General features: G+C 33.1%; 1 protein-coding gene across 1 annotated transcript; it reads left to right on the forward strand.

Annotated features, from left to right (window-relative positions):
* Nucleotides 1–16,583: 16,583 nt before the first annotated feature.
* On the forward strand, nucleotides 16,584–17,283 carry LOC124924631 (keratin, type I cytoskeletal 9-like). The gene is made up of 2 exons (XM_047464644.1): nucleotides 16,584–17,141; nucleotides 17,227–17,283. Exons 1-2 carry the CDS (start codon nucleotides 16,584–16,586, stop codon nucleotides 17,281–17,283), a joined length of 615 nt encoding a protein of 204 aa, XP_047320600.1.
* Nucleotides 17,284–25,351: the final 8,068 nt, after the last annotated feature.

Raw genomic sequence — 25,351 nt, forward strand, 5'->3', positions numbered from 1 at the left:
TTTGGTTAATAAACTCATGTGTTAACCCACAAAATAGACTGATTAGTTTATACTAATGCAAATATCTAAATCAACAATAGCGCTTAACATGACAATATAATATTAAACATTATTATATACAAATAACAACCAATAATAATAATAAATTTATTAACAAAATTTTATTAATTACAAATCTTCAGTAACATGGTCACATTTTTTCAAACACATCCTTACTTCTAACCATTTTATAAAATAATTATAATAATAATATCTATATAAAAAACACATTATATAAAACTAGAGTGGGCCATCGTGCCTAAACAGTCTTACTCGACTTTTGCAATTCGTGTCCCATATCTATTCGTGTTGTGTCGAAACTCATTCTCATCCGTGTCGTATTATATATTGACTCGCTCAAAATATCATGAGCCCGGGTCCAATCGTGTTGTGTTAACTCGTGTCAATAAGTTTATTTGTTTCGGGATAACTCGTGTCAATAAATTTATTCGTATCGTACTATCTCGTGCTTAAATTTGTGTGTCGTGTTATCTCGACTATAATTTGTCATCATGTCGAATAGAGACCGGTTTTCAATTGTGTTTTTTAGTTCAAAAAAGTTTATGTTATTACGATCTGTCAGTAGTAACATATTGGGAGTTATAGTTGTTGCCTTTCTAGTTTTGCATTTCTACAGACCTAGACCATACCTGTCTACGGACCAGACCAGAGACAGTTGGGATTAATCATATTAATTCGTGTTCAAATTCATTTTTCTTGTTGTGTTAATTATATATATATATATATATATATATATATATATATATATATATATATATATATATATTATACCCTCTTCTAGCCTAGAAGTAACCATATAGATATCTCCAACCTTTTTGTGAGGTTCTAGGTTCGAACGCGCTAGACAACAAGTTCCGCGCCTAGTTAAATGTTTAATTTATATTATTATTATTATTATTAAAATATATTTATAATTTTATTATTTATTTAATTAATTTGTATTCAATATTAATTACATATTATATTATATTATTATATATATTTATTAGAGTGGTAATCAAGGTAATGTTTTAAACTACCCATTATCTATCAACTACCAAAAACAAATGTAACTACCTAAATGTATCGAAAGAAAATTAAAATTATTATTCAATATATATATATGATTGTTGAAATTAATTATTTTTTTATATTGTTAATAATTTTTTTGAAATATGATTATTAATTTATTTATTTTAATTTAAAAACTTAAATTAATTAAATTAACTAATAAGTTAAATGTGTTAAATATTCTATTTAAACAAATTAATTAACATGTTAAATATTTTAATGCATATATAGGATTTTTAACTAATAATTTGAGTGTCATTGATTTAAGACGTGTGTCAAAATTATAAATAATTGTTAAGTTGATTTATTATGTTAAATATGTTGTTTTAGAGTTATTAATTTTTTAAAACTAATATATTAATTTAGTAAAATATGATACATTTAAAAAAAGTTATAGTTATTAAAATTCTACATGAAAATTTACACCCAATTATTAAAAGTATAGAATTAGGATACATGTTTATTTATCATTATTATTTTATAAAATATTTATTTTTTATTCATAATTTTTAATATTAATTTTATCAAATTTGAGTGATTTAAGATTATTTTTAAATAATTTGAATATACAGTTATTAATATGTAATCAATTATTATTAATATTTAGGAAAAATATTAAAATTAATAAATTAGAAATTTAATTGAGCATCTTAAATCATATGTGATTGGAAGATGATTGTAATTATAAGCACTACAAATTTACATGTAATCCCAAAAACACTCTTCACTCAGTTTCTTTATAGTCAACGAAGATTATCCCTAGACACCAGTTCATCCTATGCCTCGCCTTCTAGGAAAGACTCAGCACTCGTGATTGTATTAGTAAGTATATGAGCATCCCGAACACGAGCTATCTTCTATGTAGAGGAAATGAAGAAACCATAGATCACCTATTCGAGAGCTGCTGTATTGTGATAATTTTTGAATATTTATTCTAAATAATCAAAAAGGGAGAAATTGATAGAAAAATTAAGTAAGTTAATTTTTTACCGGTCAGAAAACTAAACTACTATAAACTCTTATGTGCAGGAACAGACCAAGTCGTATAAACCAGCTGGAGAATACATCAAAGCAATCCGGCTCCAGATGATCAATTCATGATCAAGAGGAGCCGACCTCAACATTCCCAACAGACCGGCTAGCAAAAAAAAGTTTTCATCCCAGCCGGATCACACTACGAAAGAGTCAACCGAAAACTAAGAATTACAAAGATGACGTAATATGACGAAATAGACGTGTTTTGGGAAAATAAAAGAAGATAAGATCCGGATCAGAAGCATGCGATAAAGACAATGATGAATTGCTGATACGAAGATCCGACTCAGACAGCCGGAAGGTGCATGTCTGACACGTGTCCAAAACTGCAAGTCGGCTACGTCATCCATACCTGATCGGTATATGCATGCTTGCCAAGTGTCAGGAAGTTGAAACGTGCATGCAACATCTCTGAACCGGCGTGACCTAGAACTGACCAATCCCACGGTGAGAGAAGAAAATGACCGTTGGGATCCTATTCACTATAAAAGGAAGACGTAGTGACCTCATTTATTACGGTTCGGAAATACTTTAAGAGAGAGAAAGAAATCTCACGCGCGATCCAAAACTATTATTTCATTTACCGAAAGCTTTATTGTGTTGTATTATTGTATTACATCAAGAGTGAGTTGGTGTAACCGACGAGTAGCGAGTTAGGCTCGACCGGCATTGTAAGTGTTGTAACTTTGAAAGTTAGTGGAGATCCTTCTTATAACCTGAGAAGAAGGGGTGACGTATGAGGGTTTGCTCCGAACATCCATAAAAAAATCTTGTCTCGTGTCTTTTTACTTATTCCCTGCGCATTTACTCTAAAAACCGAACAACACTAACCAAAACATAACTTTACTCCTATAATCAAAACCGGTCTATACATACTCCTTAAAACTACTCCTCATAAATCTCATCCAAGTCGTGTGTGTTGCTTCAGACTGAAACAGACATTTCCGCCCTTGAACCCGATTCAAGAGTCTGTGACAGTTTGCGCAGTGTTAAGAACAGTTTTATTCTTTAACCGGACTAACATGCTCTCGGATATAATGATGTCTGATTTCGATGTGCTTTGTCCTAGAGTGCAGCACTGGGTTGTAGGTGATGGCTATAACACCTGTGTTGTCGTAGTAAATTGGAGATTCTTCTGCCTCAATCCCATAGTCCCTTAGTTGTTGTTGAACCCATAAGAGCTGAGAGCAGCATCTTCCTGCAGCAAGGTACTCTACTTCAGCTATAAACATAGAAACGAACGTCTAATTTTTGTTGAACCATGAGATTAGACAATCTTCAAGGAACTGACAAGTTTCACTCGTGAATTTCATATTTAATTTGCACTCTACATAGTCTGCTTCTGAGAAACTAGTTAAGTTGAAATTGGAATCCTTCGGATAACACAGTCCCACATTTTGAGTTCCCTTCAAATATTTCAAAATACATTTAGCAGAACATTTGATCTCTAAAGTGAACTCGTTCATCTTTCTATCATTCAACAGTTTCATGCAATTTTATATATTCTTTTTAGTAGGGAAGTAAGGAGTTGGGCTATAGAACCGTAGTCCTTCATAAACTTTCGATATTATTTAGTCAATCCAAAAATTCCTTTCAATTGTTTTACTAATTATGGAGTCGACCATTTACTCATGATCTCTAGATTCTCTAAGTTAGTAGTCATTCCACATTCATCCAATACAATATCGTATTGTTTCATGATAATCATTTTCATATATGTTTGTTAATCCTTAGCATCCATTGACCATTTCATTGACAACACCTGAGTGGGCAATGTATCATGACTTATATATTTCATAATCTTGTTGTTTATAAAGTTGAAGATTCTACATCTATCGACCATGATCACCATCGGTATGTTTCCAATCTTGTTGAGAATCTGAAGTGTTTGAAAAATTTTAGAACCGGTTAATACATGTAAAAAATGTGGGATCTTCCCCTGCAATGGGTTGCCTTGATGGAGAATTGTCAAGAAGTGGTATTAGGGTGACTTCTTAGAAACTTGGTCATTAACTAAGACCATGAATAACTTTGATTTACATATGTGGTTAGGTTCCCACCTCTCATCACAAGTGTAGTAGAGGTCTTTACTCCTTTTTTATCCATTATAGTTGGGTTTAATTGCATTATGTGGACCTAGTTCACGTTAGAAGAAGACGCATAAGAGGGGCTTGGTCAGGTCGTTTTAAAGCAGGAATGGTGGTTCTGAAATATACATGTGGCCGCTGCTCAAAAGTGACTTGCATGTCACTTCTTAGACCTTGGTCATAGACATGGCCTCATTTAAGGACTCGAGAAACCGCAATATGACTACATTCACAATTTCTTCCCTCAATCTGAATAGGTAGTAGTCTATAACATATTCTCTACGCATACTTTACAATTTTTAGGAAATTATATGTATTGGAAATTTTTTCTTTGAATGAACTAACATGTTTTAAGTGCATTAATTTTCTTATGGGGTTTCATGTATAGAAGGACCGAACTATATTAAGAGGTCCCTCTTGAACACGTTCCACATCATTACTTTCATGTAGTTGCTTTGATGAATGTATGATTGAGATTTCCTAATTCAACGGACTATGAAATATTAAGTTGTAGGGTGGAGCGGAAGAATAGAAAAGAAAAAATTCAAGGGTTTCGAGGATAAGAAAAAACAGTGATAAGAAAAGAACACTGTTAGCGCATAATAGTTCAAGAGTTTTAAGATGAAGAATGAAGATTCAGAAATTTAGTTAAGGAGAAGCCAAATTTTCACAAAAAATTATTTATGCTCTTAATTGGGTGAGTTCGTTTTATATACAGGTTTATATACAGACAAAACCCAGTAGAGAAATCAGTTACAACAGCTCAAGTTTGAGCATGAGGATAAGTTCAATAATCTAGGGTTAGAGTTTCACAAAACTAGGTTTGAAAAAAACAGAAATTCAAACATTAAGATATATAGGCCTAACTTGTGAATTGAACATTGTTGGGAACGATTTAATCCCAGCCGCTCGATCAATCCTGGGATAGTAGCACATAACTATAAGGATTGAGCTATTTTGTTGGGTGTTTTTTCAAATGAAAGCTAAATCCAACACGAAATCTACAGTAGAAAACAACAACAGTGAGGGTTTTCTTGAGCCAACGTCATCTTTCCTATCTAGGCCATAAATTTAAAACTTGGGTCACAACCACCTAATTAGAGGCATTGTGGTTAATAACAAATTGCAAATACTAATTCTTAACTCATTTAGGAGAGATTGAAAATCTAGTTACAGAAATAAAAAACTCCGGATTTTTTCGAGAGAGTTCTAGCTCATTCGCATAACCGGTTATACTAGTGAAGAAGAAAGATGGAACTTGACGTTTGTGTATTGGTTATAGACGACTGAAAGAGATTTCGATAAAGGATAACTATCATATACCTTCAATCAACGATCTTTTGGACAAACAACATGGAGCTATTATATTCTCAATACTAGATCTTCGGCAAGCTATCATAATATACAAGTAGAAGAGGAAGACATTCACAAAACGACCTTTGTGACACACTCAGAATTATATGATTTTCGAGTTATGTCATTTGTTTTATATGATGCACCAGTCATATTTCAGTGCCTAATGAAAAAAATGTTTCTAACATGGTTACACAATGGACAAAGGAGTACACATTTTTTTACAAATTTCTTTTCTACAGTACCAATTTAAACAAAAATAAGGAGCAGCAGGAATCGATTTTACATATTCTAGGAAGTAACCAGTTATTGGAAAAGTTATCTATATGCTCTTTCGAATTATTGAAACTACTTGAACCACTTCGTTAGTAGTAATTGTGTGGTAGTTGATCCAAGTAAAATCATATGTATTCTAGTATGGCCAACTCCAAAATAAGTGAAAGCATTAAGAGGATTCCTAGGATTTACAAGGCATAACAGAAAATTCTTATGCAATTTTGTTTCCATTAGTAAGCCATTGACGGATTATTGCATAAGTACGACTATTTTGTCAAATTGAAACATCCGTTCATACCATCCCAAATAGCTTCTTCCTTTCTTGAGAATATATATAAATTACATGGATTGTCTCAAATAATCGTCACATTTGGATAACAATTTCCTTTGACAAAACTGAGACCGGGAATGTTAAGAGATTTAATCAGAATGTCAAACCTTACTAGGCTTCAACTACTGTAATATGGTTAGTATAAATAGTGGCTTCAAACTCAAAGACAATACAATAAATTGATGTATTTCTCAGTTCACCTTTTCTAATATTTTTCTTCAACCTAGTCTAAATAGTCTATGATTACATTATATCTAGTTGATCGAGGAAGGTATGACACCTTTAAACAAAATAATATCAAATAATTATCTTTATATTAGAAAGAAGTAGGATTAATACAAACCATTAATTAAATAATTATCTTTATATTAGAAAGAAGTAGGATTAATACAAACCATTAATTTTACCTTACCAATTTAATGTTCTTAGAGTTGCATAAGAAAAATAATTATTAACAACACTCAAACAATCAAATAAAAATCAAGAGGAGCATCAGAAGAAATTTGAAAAGATATTTCAGAAAGGGAAATACTTACCTCAAGAGTAGAAGAACAAATCAAAAGAAAAAGAAGAGAGAGCTTACAACTATACGAGCTTGTCCATCACATATAATGGAAGAGGAGAAGATACAATAAATGAAAGTTTGTATATAATTTAGTTAAACATTCTGTGTGAGACCTTTCATCTTCTATTGTTACTGTTTTATTTTTGTCAATAAACTCATGTGTTAACCCACAAATATCTAAATCAACAATAGCGCATAACTTCACAATATAATATTAAACATTATTATATATAAATAACAACCAATAATAATAATAAATTTTTTTGACAAAATTTTATTACTTACAAATCTTCTATACAACCTTTTTAGAGGTTCTAGGATCAAACGCGCCATACAACAAGTTCTTAAAAAATAAATATATAATTTTATTATTTATTTAATTAATTTGTATTCAATATTAATTACATATTATATTATATTATTATATATATTTATTAGAGTGGTGATCAAGATAATGTTTTAAACTACCCATTATCTATCGACTATCCAAAAACGAATGTAACTACTTAAACGTATTGAAAGAAAATTAAAATTATTATTCAATATATATATATATATGATTGTTGAGATTAATTATTTTTATATATTTATAAATTATATTGTTAATAAATGTTTAGAAATATGATTATTAATTTATTTATTTTAATTTAAAAACTTAAATTAATTAAATTAACTAATAAGTTAAATGTGTTAAATATTCTATTTAAACAAATTAATTAACCTGTTATATATTTTAATGCATATATAGGATTTTTAACTAATAATTTGAGTGTCATTGATTTAAGACGTGTGTCAAAATTGAAAATAATTGTTAAGTTGATTTATTATGTTAAATATGTTGTTTTAGAGTTATTAATTTTTTAAAACTAATATATTAATTTAGTTAAATATGATACATTTCAAAAACATTTATAGTTATTAAAATTCTACATGAAAATTTACACCCAATTATTAAAAGTATAGAATTAGGATACATGTTTATTTATCATTATTATTTTATAAATTATTTAATTTTTGTTTCATAATTTTTTATATTAAATTTATCAATTTTGAGTGATTTAAGATTATATTTAAATAATTTGAATATACATTTATTAAAATGTAATCAATTATTATTAATATTTAAGAAAAATATTAAAATTAATAAATTAGCAATTTAATTGAGAATCTTAAATCATATGTGATCGGAAGGAAGATGATTGTAATTATAAGCACTAAAAATCTACATATAATCCCAAAAACTCTTCATCATTCAGTTTCTTTATAAAACTTTAGGTTCGAAAATTTCAAACTCGATTTGCTTGTCAAGAATCTCTTTTTTAATAGAACATTATTTTAAAAGATTTTTTTAATGATCTTTGACAACTTTTAAAATTAATCATAAATAATTAATTTAGGGATTAATTTTGAATAATTCAGATATTTACAGTAATTATAATTTGATTTTTTAGAAATCCGTTTTTAAATTTAAATAATTAATTTAAAATATTATTTATTTTGAAACAGAGTCGCTAATTTATTTTTGAAAATCTATAAAAAAAAAGATATATGTATAAAAACGTATTGGCTATAGTTTCTTTTAGTTTGTAGTTTGGTGATACTAAGAAAACGGTCTTTGCGCTTCATCCTCTGTAACTGTTTTCAAAACAGTCTCTACTTATAAATTTGGGTTTTGAAAAATGGTTTTATAACATTTTATTTTTACCGATTCTTCTTTCAGTCCTAAACTTATATAAGGTTTGTACGTTATTTAAAAATTTGTAAAAACAAATATTTAAATGCTGGTACATGTTACTGATGATAACTTAGGGAGGAATGTACTTCAAGATTGTTAACGGATCATCGATCTCTATGCTTAACAAACATGCTTACAACGGAATCATGTACGAACGATTTCTCATACATAAAGAAATATAGAGTTTTGACGGAATCATATACAAATAATGTTTAATTTGAACTTTCTATATTTTAATATTCACAAGATTTTATATTGTCTGGTTGTTAAATTTTAGGATTAGAAATTAATCCTAAAATCATTTCCAGCATCTGGACCGGCAAAATTCATGAAGGTATGAGCTGGTATCTAAAAATGATTCTCAAATTAAGAAGCGATATTGCAGATCTTTATGACATCCAGCGATATTGAAAACCAGCCTATCATCCACAAGGAGGAGTTTTAAGGGACTGCACATAAGCGAAAATCTGAGACATTAAAGACGGGAATTAGGACTCATTCTTGAGAAGAAATCCAGAAGGACAGAGGATACTAAATCATATAAGTAACATACAACTACACGACAGACCGGATATTCATCAATGGAAAGCTGAGGACAATGAGAAGCTGGTATCAAAGAAAACATGGGAGGTAACCCGGGAAAAAGCGCAGAAAGTAGAATGGGCTCCTCTTGTATGGTCTACTAAGATTATCCCTAGACACCAGGTCATCCTATGGCTCACCTTCTGGGAAAGACTCAACACTCGTGATGGTATTAGTAAGTATATGAGCATCCCGGACACGAGCTATCTTCTATGTAGAGGAAATGAAGAAACCATAGATCACCTATTCGGGAGCTGCTGTATTGCTTTAGAGCTTTGGGACAGATTCTATAAAAGCCTGGAGCTGATCAGTTTCCCGAGCGAATGGAATGAAATCAAAGATGCAACACTACTCAAAGCCAAGGGAATAGATTTGCAACAAGCGTGTTCAAGTGCGGCTTTAGAGCAGTGGTGTATAACATTTACAAAGAACGGAATGCAAGGGTATATGACAGAACCCGTAGGAGCGTTGAAGAGTTATGGAAAGATATTATTGGGTCAAATTATTTTGACCAAATGTCAAAGTAGTTTGACTTTTGGAATTTTAATGATGAATGTATATCAAACTTAATCTATGCGTCTAATTGCTTTTGGTGCAGGTGTATAAAAAACATGTTATATTAGACTTGGTCTTAATGAGGTTCATTAGACCAATTTGGCATTAGATGCACGAAGTTAGACGTGAAGTCTAACTTGTTGATTTAGACGTGCAATATAACTAGTGGAGTTAGGCGTGTAGTCTAACTAGTTGAGTTAGATGTGCAGTCTAACACACGTAGTTAGACGTGCAGTCTAACTAGCGAAGTTAGAAGTGCAATCTAACTAGCGGAGTTAGACGTGGAGTTTAACTAGCAGAGTTAGACATGCAATCTAACTAGTTTAGTTAGACGTGCAGTCTAACTAGTTGAGTTAAACGTGCAGTCTAATCCCATTAGACCAGGTGTTCTAATAGATCTTGTTATTAGACGGGGATGTCTAATTTCATTAAACGATGTCGTCTAAGTGAAATACGTCTAATGTCATGCTTAAGCAGTTGCTTGAAGCTAGCACCCGCCTACCCACGTTCTCTAGCTGTACGCTACTCCTGCTCCACTTTCCTGTGAAGATCATACGACAACAAGCTGTAACCAATTGATTAATGCCACGTAAGCAAATATTCTTCCCACTACTTGTTTTTGTAGGAATATCCTTGAAGAATATTTGGCGCACTACCAGATTAGTACGGACACGATCTTTGTACTCAAAGTCTACTGTGTACTATGGAGGCGTTCCAATGAAAGCTCGCCATGTGTCATTATGAAGATTCGACCGTTGGTACCTGCTCTTATTTAAAGATCCTCAAGGACAACGGGAGAATCATCGATCTATCGATACTTATATTATTCTATCTTAACTGTCAGCTGATTTCTTGCTTTTACTATGTGTTAATTAAGAGAGAGTTAGAATCAAAGCATTATATTAGCTGAGTGATATTCTTCATATTGTAAGTTGAACATAGTCTGTTCTGTTCAACAGTGAACTAGTCGTGCGACTGTATTTGATTCTTTGAAAGTTAGTGAATCCTTCCGGTGGTTGGAAGAACATGTGACGTAGGAGAGTTAACTCCGAACATCCATAAACAAATTGATGTGTTGTTCCTTTCTGTCATCTTTTCATTCTTCGTTCTTAGCTTCAAACTCAATCAAACATTTCCGCGCTTGAATCGTTCAAGAGTTTGCAAGAGGTTGCGCAGAATAGAAAGTGATTTAAATCCCTAACAATATTTTTATCAAATCGTTTTTCTGAAGTCGTTATCAATCGCCAGACCCTCGTCTCTATTGATTACGCCGATCCTATCAATTGGTATAAAAACTCTGCTTTTGTTCTCAAGCTTTTCCAAGAATGTCGACCATAACCAAAGATGTCAGTGCTACCGCTATTCCCACTTTCTCTAGGGAAAACTACATCGTGTGGAAAAAGAGAGTCCGTGCACACCTCTCTTCTCTCCATGACGACATGTGGAGTGTCATCACAGATGGTCCTATCAAGATCGATAATAAGAAATCCGAATGGACCAGTGAAGAAAAGAGGAAGAACAATCTCAACAACATGGCTCTTGATGTTCTGTATAGATCTCTCGATGACAGCATGTTCAACTATATTATCGAGTGCGATACTGCTAAAGAGGTCTGGGACAGACTTATCCAACTATGTGAGGGCAACGAGAAAATCAAGGAAAACAAGATCATGGTTTCCACTCAACAGTTTGACAGTTTCAAGATGCGTCCTGGTGAAACAATGAACGAGTTCGACACTAGATTCAGTCAAATTGTCTCTTCCTTATCTATCCTTTACAAGACCTATAGCAACAGGGAACTTTCTATTAAGGTCATGCGTGCTCTTCCAAGGGAATGAGACATAAAGACGATGGTTATGAGGGAATTTAAATATCTTAACAAGATCTCTCTCTTCGACTTGTTTGTTGATCTCAAGGTCTACGAGTTCGAGCTGAACTGTAGGATTGAAGAAGATCAATCTAAATCAATTATTATTGCCAAAGCGCTTATGACTGCTGAAGAGCCACCTGCTTCTACTGATGTGAAGATGACGACGCAACAACTGAGCAGCGATGCCATGTCTCTCTTCGTGAAGAAGTTTGGAGACTTCATGAAGAAGAGCAACCATAACTCAAGATCTTCAAATTCCAATGATAATAAGAAATCAAAGGCTAATGTTAAATATTATAACTGTGGTATTGCAGGTCATTACCAATCAGAATGTCGGAAGCCTAAGCGTCAAGATAAGAAGGATGATGAAAAGGAGCTGAAGGCTCTTATGGCAGGAGATGGGAAGAACAGACGAAGCATCCGTGACTCTTACTTCACAGCCAATGATAGTGATGACGAAGAAGTGACCTGCTTCATGGCAATAGAAGATAAAGAAGATACTCAGGAAACTGAGGTATTTTTCTTCTCTTCTGAAAATTTTTCAAGGGAACAACTGGTATATGCACTAAATGACATGGTCATAGAGTATAGAAAACTAGCAGAATCCCTAAATGAAACAAAATCATCATGTGAAGCATCTCAACCAGTTTTATCTCAAACTTTTGAATCAAATGTTTTTGAAAAGAAAGTTGCAGAGAATAAGATGCTCAAAGAACAGATTCAAACTATTTCTGATGAAAACAAGAGGTTAAACTATGTTGTTAGTGTATGGATAAGGTCTGGAGAAGTTGTCAAATATCAGATCAGCATATTAAAACCTGCTGGATCTAGATCCGATCTAGAATTTGATGGCAATGACTTAAACCTGTCGTGCAAAAAGTCAAACTCATCGTATAACAAGCTTAAGCATATAAGTTTTGTTAAAGGAAGTTTGACTGATATTGAATCTAATCCCATTCGTGAAGAAATAGCTTTTAAGAATGAAATAATTTATGTTCCACCGACTGTTAGCTGGCTGAAAAATAAGTTAGAAGCAGCTAACAGGTCTGGCAACCTAAAACCTAACTCAAAGTCAAGGAGTTTAAAAAGAAAGTTTTCTTCAAAAGCTAATAGATCAGTGGCTAGCAGGAAGTCGTCTGCTAAGTCAAAATCATACGCGTTAATCACAACAAAAAATGGGAAATCCATTAGAATATCTCAGATATGGATTCGTAAGGGAATAATTGATCGAGGACCCAATTGAAGATGGGTACTAGAGTTTGTAAATAGTTTCTTATGTAGGTGATGCAGGAGGGCTGCAGGAAGGAAGCATGGAGAATACTCTTTTGAGTATACATTTCAGAAGATCAACAATGGTCGTTGCCATTCCAGAAGATTAAATGTTTTTTTTATATTAAAATACTTTTGGTCCAAAGGACCTCAAAACATTTGTTTATTCATTTTGTACATGCACAATATGAGAGGGAGAAATTATTTTGAATATAAAGATACTCTAAAACGAAAGGCCTTAATCGATCTATTAGACGAGGTCGTCTAAAGGTAGAGGCATGTACTTAGACGTAATTTTGCTCACAATCTATGCATCTAAGTCTATATGTTTTGGTTTAAAATCTGCGCGGTTAGACGTAGACGTCTAATAGACGTTATACCTTTTTACGTCAAGAGCAAGTGGATGCTCACGTCTAATCAAACGCACGTCTAATACGTGTTGTTCATGCGTAATTAGACGTACACGTCTAATAAACATTAGACGCATATTTATGACACATGATTAGACGTTTGTGTCTAATAGACTTATGCGTCTAATAGACGTTTAGTTGTCATAGATGGGTGAAGTAAGAAAAACGTTTAACAACGTGTGTATTAGACCGATTAAGGACAACTGTCCCACGTGAGAAGATATCTAATTTTTCCCGATCAAAAATAAAAACAGTCATCTCCTAATAACATGAAGACACGTGTCTTTCAATGTTGAGAGAGATTGACTAATATACCCTCAATATAATGATTACTCTTTGGAAAGGACGTCTAAAAATTAATTGATGGGACATACCCCTAGGAAAAATGACGGTTATCCTATATGACTTTTGATAGCCTATATAAGGATAGTTTTGCATGAGATTGAAAGTTTCTTTCACTCAAGATTTCTAAGAACCCTAGATTTCTCTGATTTTCTCTCTCAAAAACTCTTGTTCTTTGTGTGTCTGTTCGCATTCTTCTGAAAAATGGAAAATAAGAGAATCACGCTCGGTCACTATACTTTGCATGTGGATTTTCCTTCCGTTTACACGTTTGATCAACCAGAGGTGGTCAAAATGTTCAGATCCCTCGAGTATTCCGATCTGGGAAATTATCTGGGAGGGCCTTTCTTGTTCCACAAGAAGGAAGTGAGGAAGTTCTTCAAGTCTGCAACAATGGTGAATGATTCTATTATAGCAACTATTAACGGAACAGAAATCTCATTCAACGAGGCAGTATATGCGGAGTTCTTTGAACTTCCATCAGAAGGGCATACATTCAACTAACATCTGTCAACGGCGGTGATGGAGGAAATGAAGATGGTCTTTTATGTCGATGGCTCGGTGATTCGACTCAATGGAAGTAAGAAGGCTCTCAAACCACAGTTCATTTTGCTGAATGATGTGGTGGCGAAAGCTCTTCAGGGGAAGGCGGGTTCATTCAATCTCTACAGTCAAGATCGGTTTGACTATATGTTTGCCATCTCAAAGGGGATTCAGGTCAACTGGACCTTAACGCTATTCCAGAACCTCTGCTTTTAAATTAACCAGGAGAGCATTAACTTTGTTGCTCAAATAAGCCGTCTATTGGAGAATTTGGGGATCCCGATGGAGGATTCCGAACTAATTAACTCGACCAGGGTGTACACTGTCTTCACAGTCGCAAACACCCTAGTCAGAATGAAGAACAACAAAGAGTCTCTTTCCAGAACCTCGAGTTAATAGACAATAGGAAGTTTTGTTACCCGATCAAAACATCCCGCGGCTTCTGTCCTGTCTACAGGAGCAAAACGACCAAAACGGTGATCGAGTCTGAGGATAGCTCTACCAGCCTTAAGAACTCATCGAAGAAGGATTCTGGAATCGTAGATTCCAAAGTCAAGCAAGGTTTAGTCGAACTTGCCACAATTCGCATGTCTCCCCTGTCTCCGGCTTCCAGTCAGTTGTGGAGATCATCAAGGTCATCTATTTCTAAAGGTGAAAAGTCAAAGGCGCCTCATGCGTCTAAATCGATGAAAGATTCATCGAAGGTAACCTCTTCTCAATCCCTGGCCGATGTACCCAAATTTAGAGTTCCTGAGATGGAACAAGAAAAATATGTTTTTATTCCTGAAAAGGAATCTGCTGTCGGGCCAACTGTTGAGCCAGTTGGTCCAACTACTAAAATTCTGAACAGGGTTGCATCTCCTGTTCATCAACCTGATCTTGTAGCCGCGGGTGCTACAGAACGTACTGAACCAGAGCAAGGAGATGTTCCTACCTTTATTGCTGGTGGTGAACCTGAAAAGGTTAAGTCAATGCTATTGGAACTTCCTCACGTTCCAAACCTTGTTCCAACGGAGTCTTTAGTAGGTGGAAAGATTGTTCCAGCAGAACCCGCACCAGGACATATCGTAAAACCGTTGACTGCTCATGAAATCATACGTTCTGCAAGACAATCTGCTGGAATTGTCTTTGGAGAACCACGACCCTTTCCAAAGCCCACCAAAGTGATCGGAAAAGGGAAGAATATTGTTTCAAACATTGATGAAGAAGTTTCGGAGGCAACGTGTATTGTTGACCTCGTGATGGATCAGGCCAAAGCTGCTGCTGCTGAGAAGATAGAAATCTTCGATACCTGGGTACTGAACAGAATGTCTGTCAAGTACATCGGAGTCATCAAAGGTAAAGGAATAATCATTCAATGGAGGGAGCTAGTCACAAATGAGAAAAAGGTCTTGAAGTGGGCTAAGACTTCAGAAGTGTATGATTCCCTTAAGATAAAAGATCTGTGGGAAGCGAACTTGAGAGGAAGAACTCTCTTTCCTATTCTCGAGGCCAGAAAAGCCAACTTCAATCCCATTGAGAAATGTGCTGAAGTAGAAGAAAAGGCTTTGAAGAGGTTGGACGAGATTATTGAGAACTATATCTCAGTGGTTACTCAATACGTTGATGGAGTAAGTTGCTAAGAAGCTAGCCCATTCGGTAGTTCCTTAGATGAAGATGATCAAATGGACTTATCTGATGATGTTATAGATAAAGATGAGAAAGATGCTGCTCATCTGATCGAACTTGGAAGTCTTTCTGCAGAAGAGAATCGTTTAAAGGCTCAACCCTCTATTGAGCAAGCCAAAGAACCTATTCAGTCAAACCCATCTGAAGAAGAAGAATAAGTGATTCAAGAGCCTACTCAAGATCTTGAAAATAATGCTGATCAAGAGCCTGTTCAAGCTCTTATATCAAAAGAAAGAGATGTTGTTGAAGAGCCTGTTCAAGCTCTTGTAATTCATGAAGAAGAGGTGGTGAACAGAGGGATCTCAAGAAAAAGAGGCTAAGAGTAGTTTCTCATCTAAGGGGGAACAAGATCAGAATGCTCAAACTTTCAAGCCTCTACTATTTCCCAATATCAATGCTGGAAATGTTTTTGAGAACATTCTTAATACTCTTCACAATTTAGGTAACTTTCTCGAAAGGATTAACAGGGAAGATCAAAATAAATCTGATGGTGAATCAGAGGAGGATGAACCTGAGCAGTCCATACAAGTTCATACCAACTTCAGTCCAATTCAGACCATGGCAACATATTCGCAAGATAATTCATCTAATGAAGGATCTTCAGCTGACGGGATAAAGCTCATGAAGTCGATGTCAACCTTGTTAACAACGCTTGAGAATAATGTGGCAGTTATGCTATCCAACATGTCGAAATTTATGAAAGCCCAGAAGGAAGACAAGAAGAACTTTGATGATCTTGTCAAAACCCATAAAGAGTTGGAGATAACATTGAAGAAAAACACATATGAGGTTGAAGTCTCCAATACGAATTTTGGAAGGTTTGAAAAGAAACTCTTCAATCGATAATCCGAAATGATGAGCCTTCAAACACAGATCAATATTGATAATCAAAGAGAGGTTATGGAAGCAATGGGCTTGATTCAGAATCAGCTAGTTGAAATTCAAGGCAGAATGAGAAGAACATATGCTGAAAGACTGGAGTATGCTGACTCTATCGCAAGGAAATTTCAAGCTGAAGAGAATGCAAAAGATGCTGCTGAGAAAGAGCAGAATACCATTACTCAGGGCAATGCTGTTAGAGACAGAAGAGGTGACGGTGTAACAACCGGAACCAGATCTAAGCGAATGTCAACAAATGATGAAAACCAGAGGCCAACTAAAAGAGGCGGAGATCGAAGCGGTGGTGATCACGGAAGCCGAAGCAGCGGTGATCACGGAGGTCGAAGTAGTGGTGGTGATCGCGGAGGTCGAAGTAGTGGTGGTGATCGCGGGGGTCGAAGTACTGGAAGTGATCGTGGAGGTCGAACTGGCGGAAGTGGTTGTGGTGGACGCAGTCTTCCTCCGCTCCAGAACCTGCTGACTGCCGAAGGGATGAGCGGTGAAGGATTCACCTATCCAATTGATCCTCGAGTGAAAAGGGATTCATTATTTTTATGTCAGTTTATGTTTTTGGCTTTCTAAAACATGGTTTTTGAATATTGGTGTTCTTGAAAAGTGTTTATGTAAGATGGATGAACAAGTTTTACTTCTTATCTATATGATGAATGCGTAATTCGTTATCAAGGAAAAGGTTTTAACATCTTCATCAAAAAGGGGAAATTGTTGGGTCAAATTATTTTGACCAAGTGTCAAAGTAGTTTGACTATTGGAATTTTGATGATGAATGTATATCAAACTCAATCTATGTGTCTAATTGCTTTTGGTGCAGGTGTATCAAAAACAGGTTATATTAGACTTGGTCTTAATGAGACTCATTAGACCAATTTGGCATTAGATTCACGAAGTTAGACGTGCTGTCTAACTATTTGAGTTAGACGTGCAGTCTAACTAGTTGAGTTAGATGTGCAGTCTAACACACGGAGTTAGACGTGCAGTCTAACTAGCGAAGTTAGACGTGCAATCTAACTAGCAGAGTTAGATGTGCCGTCTAACTAGCGAAGTTAGACATGCAGTCTAACTAGTTGAGTTAGACGTGCTGTCTAACCCAAGGAGTTAGACGTGCAGTCTATCTAGTTGAGTTAGACGTGCAGTCTAACTAGTTGAGTTAGACATACAGTCTAACACACTGAGTTAGACGTGTAGTCTAACACACAGAGTTAGACGTGCAGTCTAACTAGTTAAGTTAGACGTGCAGTCTAACACACGGAGTTAGACGTGCAGTCTAACTAGTGAAGTTAGACGTGTAGTCTAACTAGTTGAGTTAGACGTGCAGTCTAACTAGTTGAGTTAGACGTGCAGTCTAACTAGTGAAAGTTAGCCGTGTAGTCTAACTCCTTCAGATTAGACTGAAGTGAAATGTAATTAGACGTGAGGTCTAATGGAAAGAGAAAGTTAGATGTGCATTCTAACTAGTGAAACTTAGACGTGCAATCTAACTAGTGAAAGTTAGACGTGCAGTCTAACTCCTTCAGATTAGTCTGAAGTGAACTATAATTAGACATGAAGTCTAATCCCTTTAGACTAGGTGGTCTAATGGATCTTGTTATTAGACGGGGACGTATAATTTCATTAGACGAGGTCGTCTAAGTGAAATACGTCTAATGCAATGCTTAAGCAGTTGCTTGAAGCTAACACCCGCCTACCCACGTTCTCTAGTTGTACGCTACACCTGCTCCACTTTCCTGTGAAGAGCAGTACGACAGTTGGTACCTGCTCTTATTTAAAGATCCTCAAGGACAACGGAAGAATCATCGATCTATCAATACTCAGATTATTCTATCTTAACTATCAACTGCTTTCCTGCTTTTATTGTGTGTTAATTAAGAGATAGTTATAATCAAAGCATTGTATTAGCTGAGTGATATTCTTTATATTGTAAGTTGAACAGAGTCTGTTCTGTTCAACAGTGAGCTAGTCGTGCGACTGTTTTTGATTATTTGAAAGTTAGTGAATTCTTCCGGTGGTTGGAAGAAGGGGTGACGTAGGAGAGTTAACTCCGAACATCCATAAACAAATTGCTGTGTTGTTCCTTTCTGTCATCTTTTCATTCTTGGTTCTTAGCTTCAAACTCAAGCAAACATTTTCGCACTTGAATCGTTCAAGAGTTTGCAAGAGGTTGCGCAGAATAGAAAGTGATTTAAATACCTAACATGATTTCTATCAAATCGTTTTTCCGAAGTCGTTAACAATTTGACAGACCCCCGTCTCTATTGATTACGCCGATCTTATCAGATATTGTATCGGATTGCAGCGCCCTCGCGAGAACGTGAACAAGAACTCCAAGCACGGGGAAAAACTGGAATATCTGTAGGAATTGGAATTTACCGTTTTTAAACTCACTACAATTGAAAACATTGTAATCAGATAATTCATTTACTTTAAAATCATTCTATGCCTGTCTAGATTGATCTCTTAAACTCGTAGTTTTTTTTTTTTTTCCATTTTTGGGAATTTTTAATGAAATGACGATAAGTCGTTTTTCCAAAAAACATTAATTAATCAACCTTTAACCGAAAAACACAAATTTTAATTTTAAAAATCTAAAAATTAAGTTTGTTGTTCTTGGGTTAATCATCCAAAAACAACTTCCTAGAAAGCTTTCCAACATATTTCTAACAATGTTGGACAACTATTTGGATCATGTTTGATCCATCCCGATCATTTTTGTTTGTATCAAAATCAAAATTTACAAAATAATTAAAATTTTGAGTTCTTGAATTGGTCCAAACGAACAACTAGTGTTCATATTTTAGAATCAATCATATGTATGAAGTATAATAAAGATGGCAAGCTCACTCCACTTTAAAAACTATTTTAAAATCAAAAACCCCGTTTTTTGGCCATAAAATGTTTTAATCAAATTGATCATAAACCAAATCGATTGATACCTGGGAAAATGTTCTAAATGTCCCTAGGAGCTTTGTGAATCTACTCATACCCTTGGATCAAATAATTCAAGCATGCATAATACGTTTGTACATTATGTCATTTTTATTGATTTTAAAAAATCAATTGGCGTCTTTGTTTTAAATAAATAATATTTAAAATTAATTTAAAATAATTAATTTGAACAATGAATTAAAAAAAAATTCAAAAGACACAGGAGAGATGAAAGAAAAACCTTAAAGATCTTGGAGCTTTACACCATTCTTTCTTCACAAGATCATAGGTTACTAACATGAACAATGTTTCAGAACTAAAGCACAAAAAGATCATATCTTTATTACCAACACAAATCATATTTGCGCCCTTCCTGTACAATTTCAAGCACAACTCACGTGGCATTTTGTCGAAGTACTTCCATAATAATGTTGTTTTTTCAAACTCCCAAATGCAAATAGAAACACGCGATTTTATCAGCACACAAACGAACATGATTCGTCCCCCACATTCTACTAGAATTCGGCTAAAAATCATAGCATGCAGAATCGGGACTAAGAAATGATTCCAAATTCCAGACAACATATTGTAGGAGACCATATCGTTGGGATATGAAGACATAAAGTAAAGACAACCATCCACGGAGATAGCCTGCGAGCGCAAGTTCAAAATCAACGGAAACCTTATGCTCGTTGGAATAACTTTTGATTCATACCATATATTCTTGATGGAGTCAAAAATTATGTACTGTCCATTGCAACCTAATAAGAGGATCTTATAACCCTCGGTTGTGGATTTTCCATTCATCCACATTCCAATGGCTATTTGAGACCAATGCATGCTTAAAGAATCTGGAAGCTCCTTGAATGTCTGAGTAAGCGGGTTACCCACGAAAAAACGTGTATGATGAATATTGACAAAACAAATAATACCCCCAATAGAAGCTAGAGGGTAGATAACCAACTTCTCTAAGAAAGAATGAACTTTTTGATGGTGCCATTTATCCGTGGAGGGGTCATAAATGGCTGCGGTGTTTTACATTGTCGTGGGTGATGGTGTAGAACCAAGGTTGGGAGATGGGAATTTGAGCATATTGGTCCCGAAACGAATGAGAAGTCAACATGGAGTTCCACTTTATACTAACACAAACGAAACGAAAGAAGGTAGATGTTGGGAGTCTCGCCCCAACGACTTCAAAGAGATCTTCCGGGAATTTTTCCCATATCTTAGGTAACATTTCATTAGACGAACATATGATCAACTTATTTCTACGACTTTTCCTACGAGAAGTCTCCCCAACTTCCATCATTTTAAAGGTTAATACTTCCGATTCTTCAATATGAAGCTCAATTATTGACCATAATCATTATTCTACAATATCCCAACAAAATAAAAGGATCAAAATTTGACAATGTAAGTAGAGATAAAATATAACTTAAAAAAACAATATTGATTTATAAGATTTATAGATAGATCTAATTTTGAACGTTTTAAGTTGTAGTAAATCTACTGTAACAGATTTTTGCTAAATTCAAGATGTACATTAATTCTATTTCTTTATTTAAACAAGTATGAAAATCATGATTGAGACCTAGCTAGTTTCAAATCGTTGGAGATGAGATTAAAATGTGTGGATTGAACATGCATAGGAAAAATATAGAAATAAGATTAAATCCACGGTTTGGACCGCCAAAGGAAGAAGATAAGAACAAGCATAGAAAAAAGTACCTATCACTCAGTGGCGGCGGAATCGTCGAAGGATGAAGATGAAGAGAAGCAAAGGAAGCTTGGCCAGTGATATAATATTAGGTCATTTGTCTCTTCTCCCTCTGGATCAGTCCGCTCTCTACAAGTGTTTTTTCTACATTTTAAATTTTGTTTTTCTCATACATTACTAATTAATAAACACACACAAAGATAGCACCTTCAATTCCTTTTAACTAACATTTTTTTATTAGATTTGTTTCATAAATTCGTAATTTTTTTTTAATATTTTCAATTTCACAAATATTAAAAAATAAAAGTTAAAAATTAATATGATTAAAATTATGATAATAATTATATTATATAATAATAATTTATATGTATTAATATGATAATTAATTTTAAAATGTATTTAATAATAAATGATAATATTTAAAAAAAAGTATAACAAAAAATTGAATTAGAAAATTAACCTAATTTGTGAAAGAATAAATAAAAAATTTTATTTTAAAAGTTAAATAAAACTTACCAAATATATAATGAACAAAAAAATATTTGATTAAATTTTTTTTCTAAAATATTATTGACTTTTTTAAGAAATTTGACAAAAATAGATTGATAAAAATTAATTTCCATAAATCTATCACCTTTTTAAATATATCTTCAATCAAATATTTTTTAAGATAAATAAAATATGTTTAATGTGTAAAATACTTCTCTCTATATTTAAATCATAACTCTCAATCCCTACTAATTTATTAGTTTAACTCTCTAAATCAATTTTATTTTAAATGTTAATGAATAAATATTATTTTATTCTTAAATGTAAATGAAAGATTGATTCTAGAACATACTTTTATATGTGGTTATTCATTGTATAAATACAATTATAATCATGAAATAAAATATGAAAAAATTATAAGGATTTTTTAACAAATAAAATATTATAATTAATAAATAAATTCTTCCAATTTAGGATAAAGAAAAATATTATTTTAATTCAAACTCATAAAAAGGTAGTCATTTTCTTCAAACACAATAGTTAGCCCAAATGTATATAGATGTAGAAATTTGAAAATGTATTGATATAAATAAATAAGCATACATTTGATGTACGGTGTACCCAATTATTTATGAGGATGGCTAAGAACTAAAAAATAGATATAAATTTAATCTTTACTATTGAACACATTAATTTAAAATTATTGATCCATTTAAAATGTTAATAAGTGAGAAAATCAGACACATAATAAATAAAATTTCACATTATTGATCAGTTCAATTTTGAAAAACTTGTACAAGGTTAATTCTAAAATAAATTCAAACATAAAGCTTTTTATACTTATGTTTGGTTATTGAACTTCAATTTATCATCTTTTACTACATTACTTTTTTATTTCTTAACAATATTTTTGTGTTAACTTATTATTTCTTAACAATAATTTTGTGTTATTAAAAACACGTAAGAATGATTATATTAATTTATTTATATATCAAAAGAATACAATCACAAAAACATGATCAATTTATCTTATGAAATATGAAAAATAAAAACTACAAAAACAAAAATTATAAAACACTAATAAACACTTTCAATAATTCAAATAGTTATGTTCAAGAACGATAAATGTTTATTACAATTTATCACTTGCAAATTTATTCAAAAGAAAAAACATATATCTCAAAAAAATACATCAAACTAAAGACACAATTTTATAATTATTAAATTTAAGAACGTATACCCAACACACAATACCAATTAAGATTTTGACTTCTTGAATAATAGAGAAAAACTATTGAAATATAATAAAAATTGAATTTTTAATGTAGCTCACAACTTATCAAATAAAATAAGTTAGATATTCAAATGAACAAATATCATTTGTTTCCACTATTACATCCAAATATGTGAACATGCATAAAATTAAAATTAAGATTCAAATACTATTAATTTTCTTAATGTATAAAAAATAGAATAGATTTAAAACAACTGAGAGAATGGATTATTTTTCTATACAAAAAGAAATATCACTTTCAATACATTTACATTACTAAAAATCAAAACATATTACAAAATATATATATATATATATATATATATATATATATATATATATATATATATATATTGTTTAACTTATTATTTCATTATCTATTATTACCAACATATTTTAACCCACATTTAAAACTATTAATTTTCCTTTTGAATCCAAACTCTAATGAATTTAAATTTTAACTCCATGAGCCTAATTTACATCATAATCCTAGTTAACATTTCCTTATTATAAATTTAACCTTGGACTATTTTCAAATTTACAATCCAAAATATTATTCACTCAAAATGTTATTACCACTACGTTTAATGTTTAACATCTAATTGAGATGCCAATCGTATCCTATACATCATATATATATAATTTTCCCTATTCATATTTATTAATGTTAACAAAACATATATAAAAAGTCATTGTGTTCTCCAATAAAAATTATTAAGTGATAAAATAATTAAGGATTTGTGATGAAGTACACTTCAATAACAAGAATAATCAAAACATATATACAAAAATTATAGGCCATACCAACATGAACGATGACCTTCATGTTAGCTTTGTCATGGTCATGAAAAAAAGCCCCCAACACAATTCTACATTCTACATGTTGCCTCGTACCTAAAATATACAAAAACATTTAATGTTAATCAATTCCAAGTACATCTTACATAATGAACAAATAGTACATAAATTATTTTAAATAAAACAAACATTTAGCAAAAAATATTTATAACACTAAAAATTATCATATTTTGTTGTACTATATTATATGAGTTCATCATTTTACACGAGACAATAAAACATTATAATTAATTTTAAGTATTTTTACCAAACACGAGATATATAATCTAAACATCTTACAGACCAAATCATTCTAGTATGAGAAAACATAATTTTCTGTAATATTCAATATCAACATCCAGGATTAGTTTTTCAAAACGAATAAAACTCAACTTAGAATAATTGAAAAATCATAACTAAATCATATTGAAACTCTGTCACCCCATCCCAAAATCAACTAGTTGCAAAGAGAAAATAATTTAAACTAAGATTAATAGTTAAATCATAAAGAATAAATAATTGAACAATATTACAAAATTGCATCCACGTCAAAAAAAGTCTAAGACCTACTTATAAGAGGAAGAAGTAATGTATTATGATAAAGATTAGGGGGAAATAGTATAATATCTGTTAGGATCTAGGTTGCCGCTGGTGGACCGGGGGTTGGACCGGTTAGCGGTTCTCACTCGTAGGGTGGTGGTTAATCCTGTTAGAGATTAACACCGGGGTTTTAATACTACACAACCTGTCACAAACCCTTGAACTAGGTTCAAGCGCGGAAGAGGTTTGCTTTCAAGTTGAAGCGGTACACGTGTATGATAGGCGGAGTCGGTTTCGGATGATGGAGATTTGAAGAATGGTGGGTTGGTTTCGGCAATCTGGATACTTGATGTGGTTAATGTAGATTCGGTTCTGAGCGGTATTGTTAGATTAGTCGGTTATGTAAGGAAGCCAACAGAAAGTAAATAACACAACAAAGTTTTATGGATGTTCGGAGATAAAAACTCCTACGTCACCCCTTCCTCTCGAAACCGCGAGAAGGATATTCACTAAGGAATACAAATACAATCCGATCGAGACTTATTTCCTGCTCGATAACACTCTTACAGTTTACACCGAAATTGTAACACACACTTAGAATTTAGCACTTAGGCTTTCTTAGAATGCCACACTGTTATCACTTGTAGTAAATGCACTTAATGTTTGTCTCACTTAGTAACTGCTCAATATCTGCTTTTTGTCCCACATTTACTCTTCTGCAACTGCCTCCTTTTATAGGTGAAATATGCCAACGGTCATATTTCGAAGCCTTGAATCTGATTGGCTGATCAGAGATGCAGTGATTCAGTGTCTCAGACCTGCGGTCTTCTCCTCAGACCTGACGGTCAATCTCAGACCTGGCATCCTGTTTCAGACCTGCCGGTCTGTAAAGCAAACCTGCTGGGTTTGTCTTTTACTCAATGTAGGCACTGTCTGCTTGGACAG

The sequence above is a fragment of the Impatiens glandulifera genome, chromosome 2 (assembly GCF_907164915.1).
Source record: "Impatiens glandulifera chromosome 2, dImpGla2.1, whole genome shotgun sequence".
NCBI classification, from domain to species: domain Eukaryota; kingdom Viridiplantae; phylum Streptophyta; class Magnoliopsida; order Ericales; family Balsaminaceae; genus Impatiens; species Impatiens glandulifera.

Bases quoted from the DNA above. Each gene is read 5' to 3' on its own strand.
- LOC124924631 (XM_047464644.1), top strand. From the start codon at position 16,584: ATGATGAGCCTTCAAACACAGATCAATATTGATAATCAAAGAGAGGTT. The intron at 17,142-17,226 runs GTGAAAAGGGAT...GTTCTTGAAAAG, and splicing joins CCTATCCAATTGATCCTCGA to TGTTTATGTAAGATGGATGA.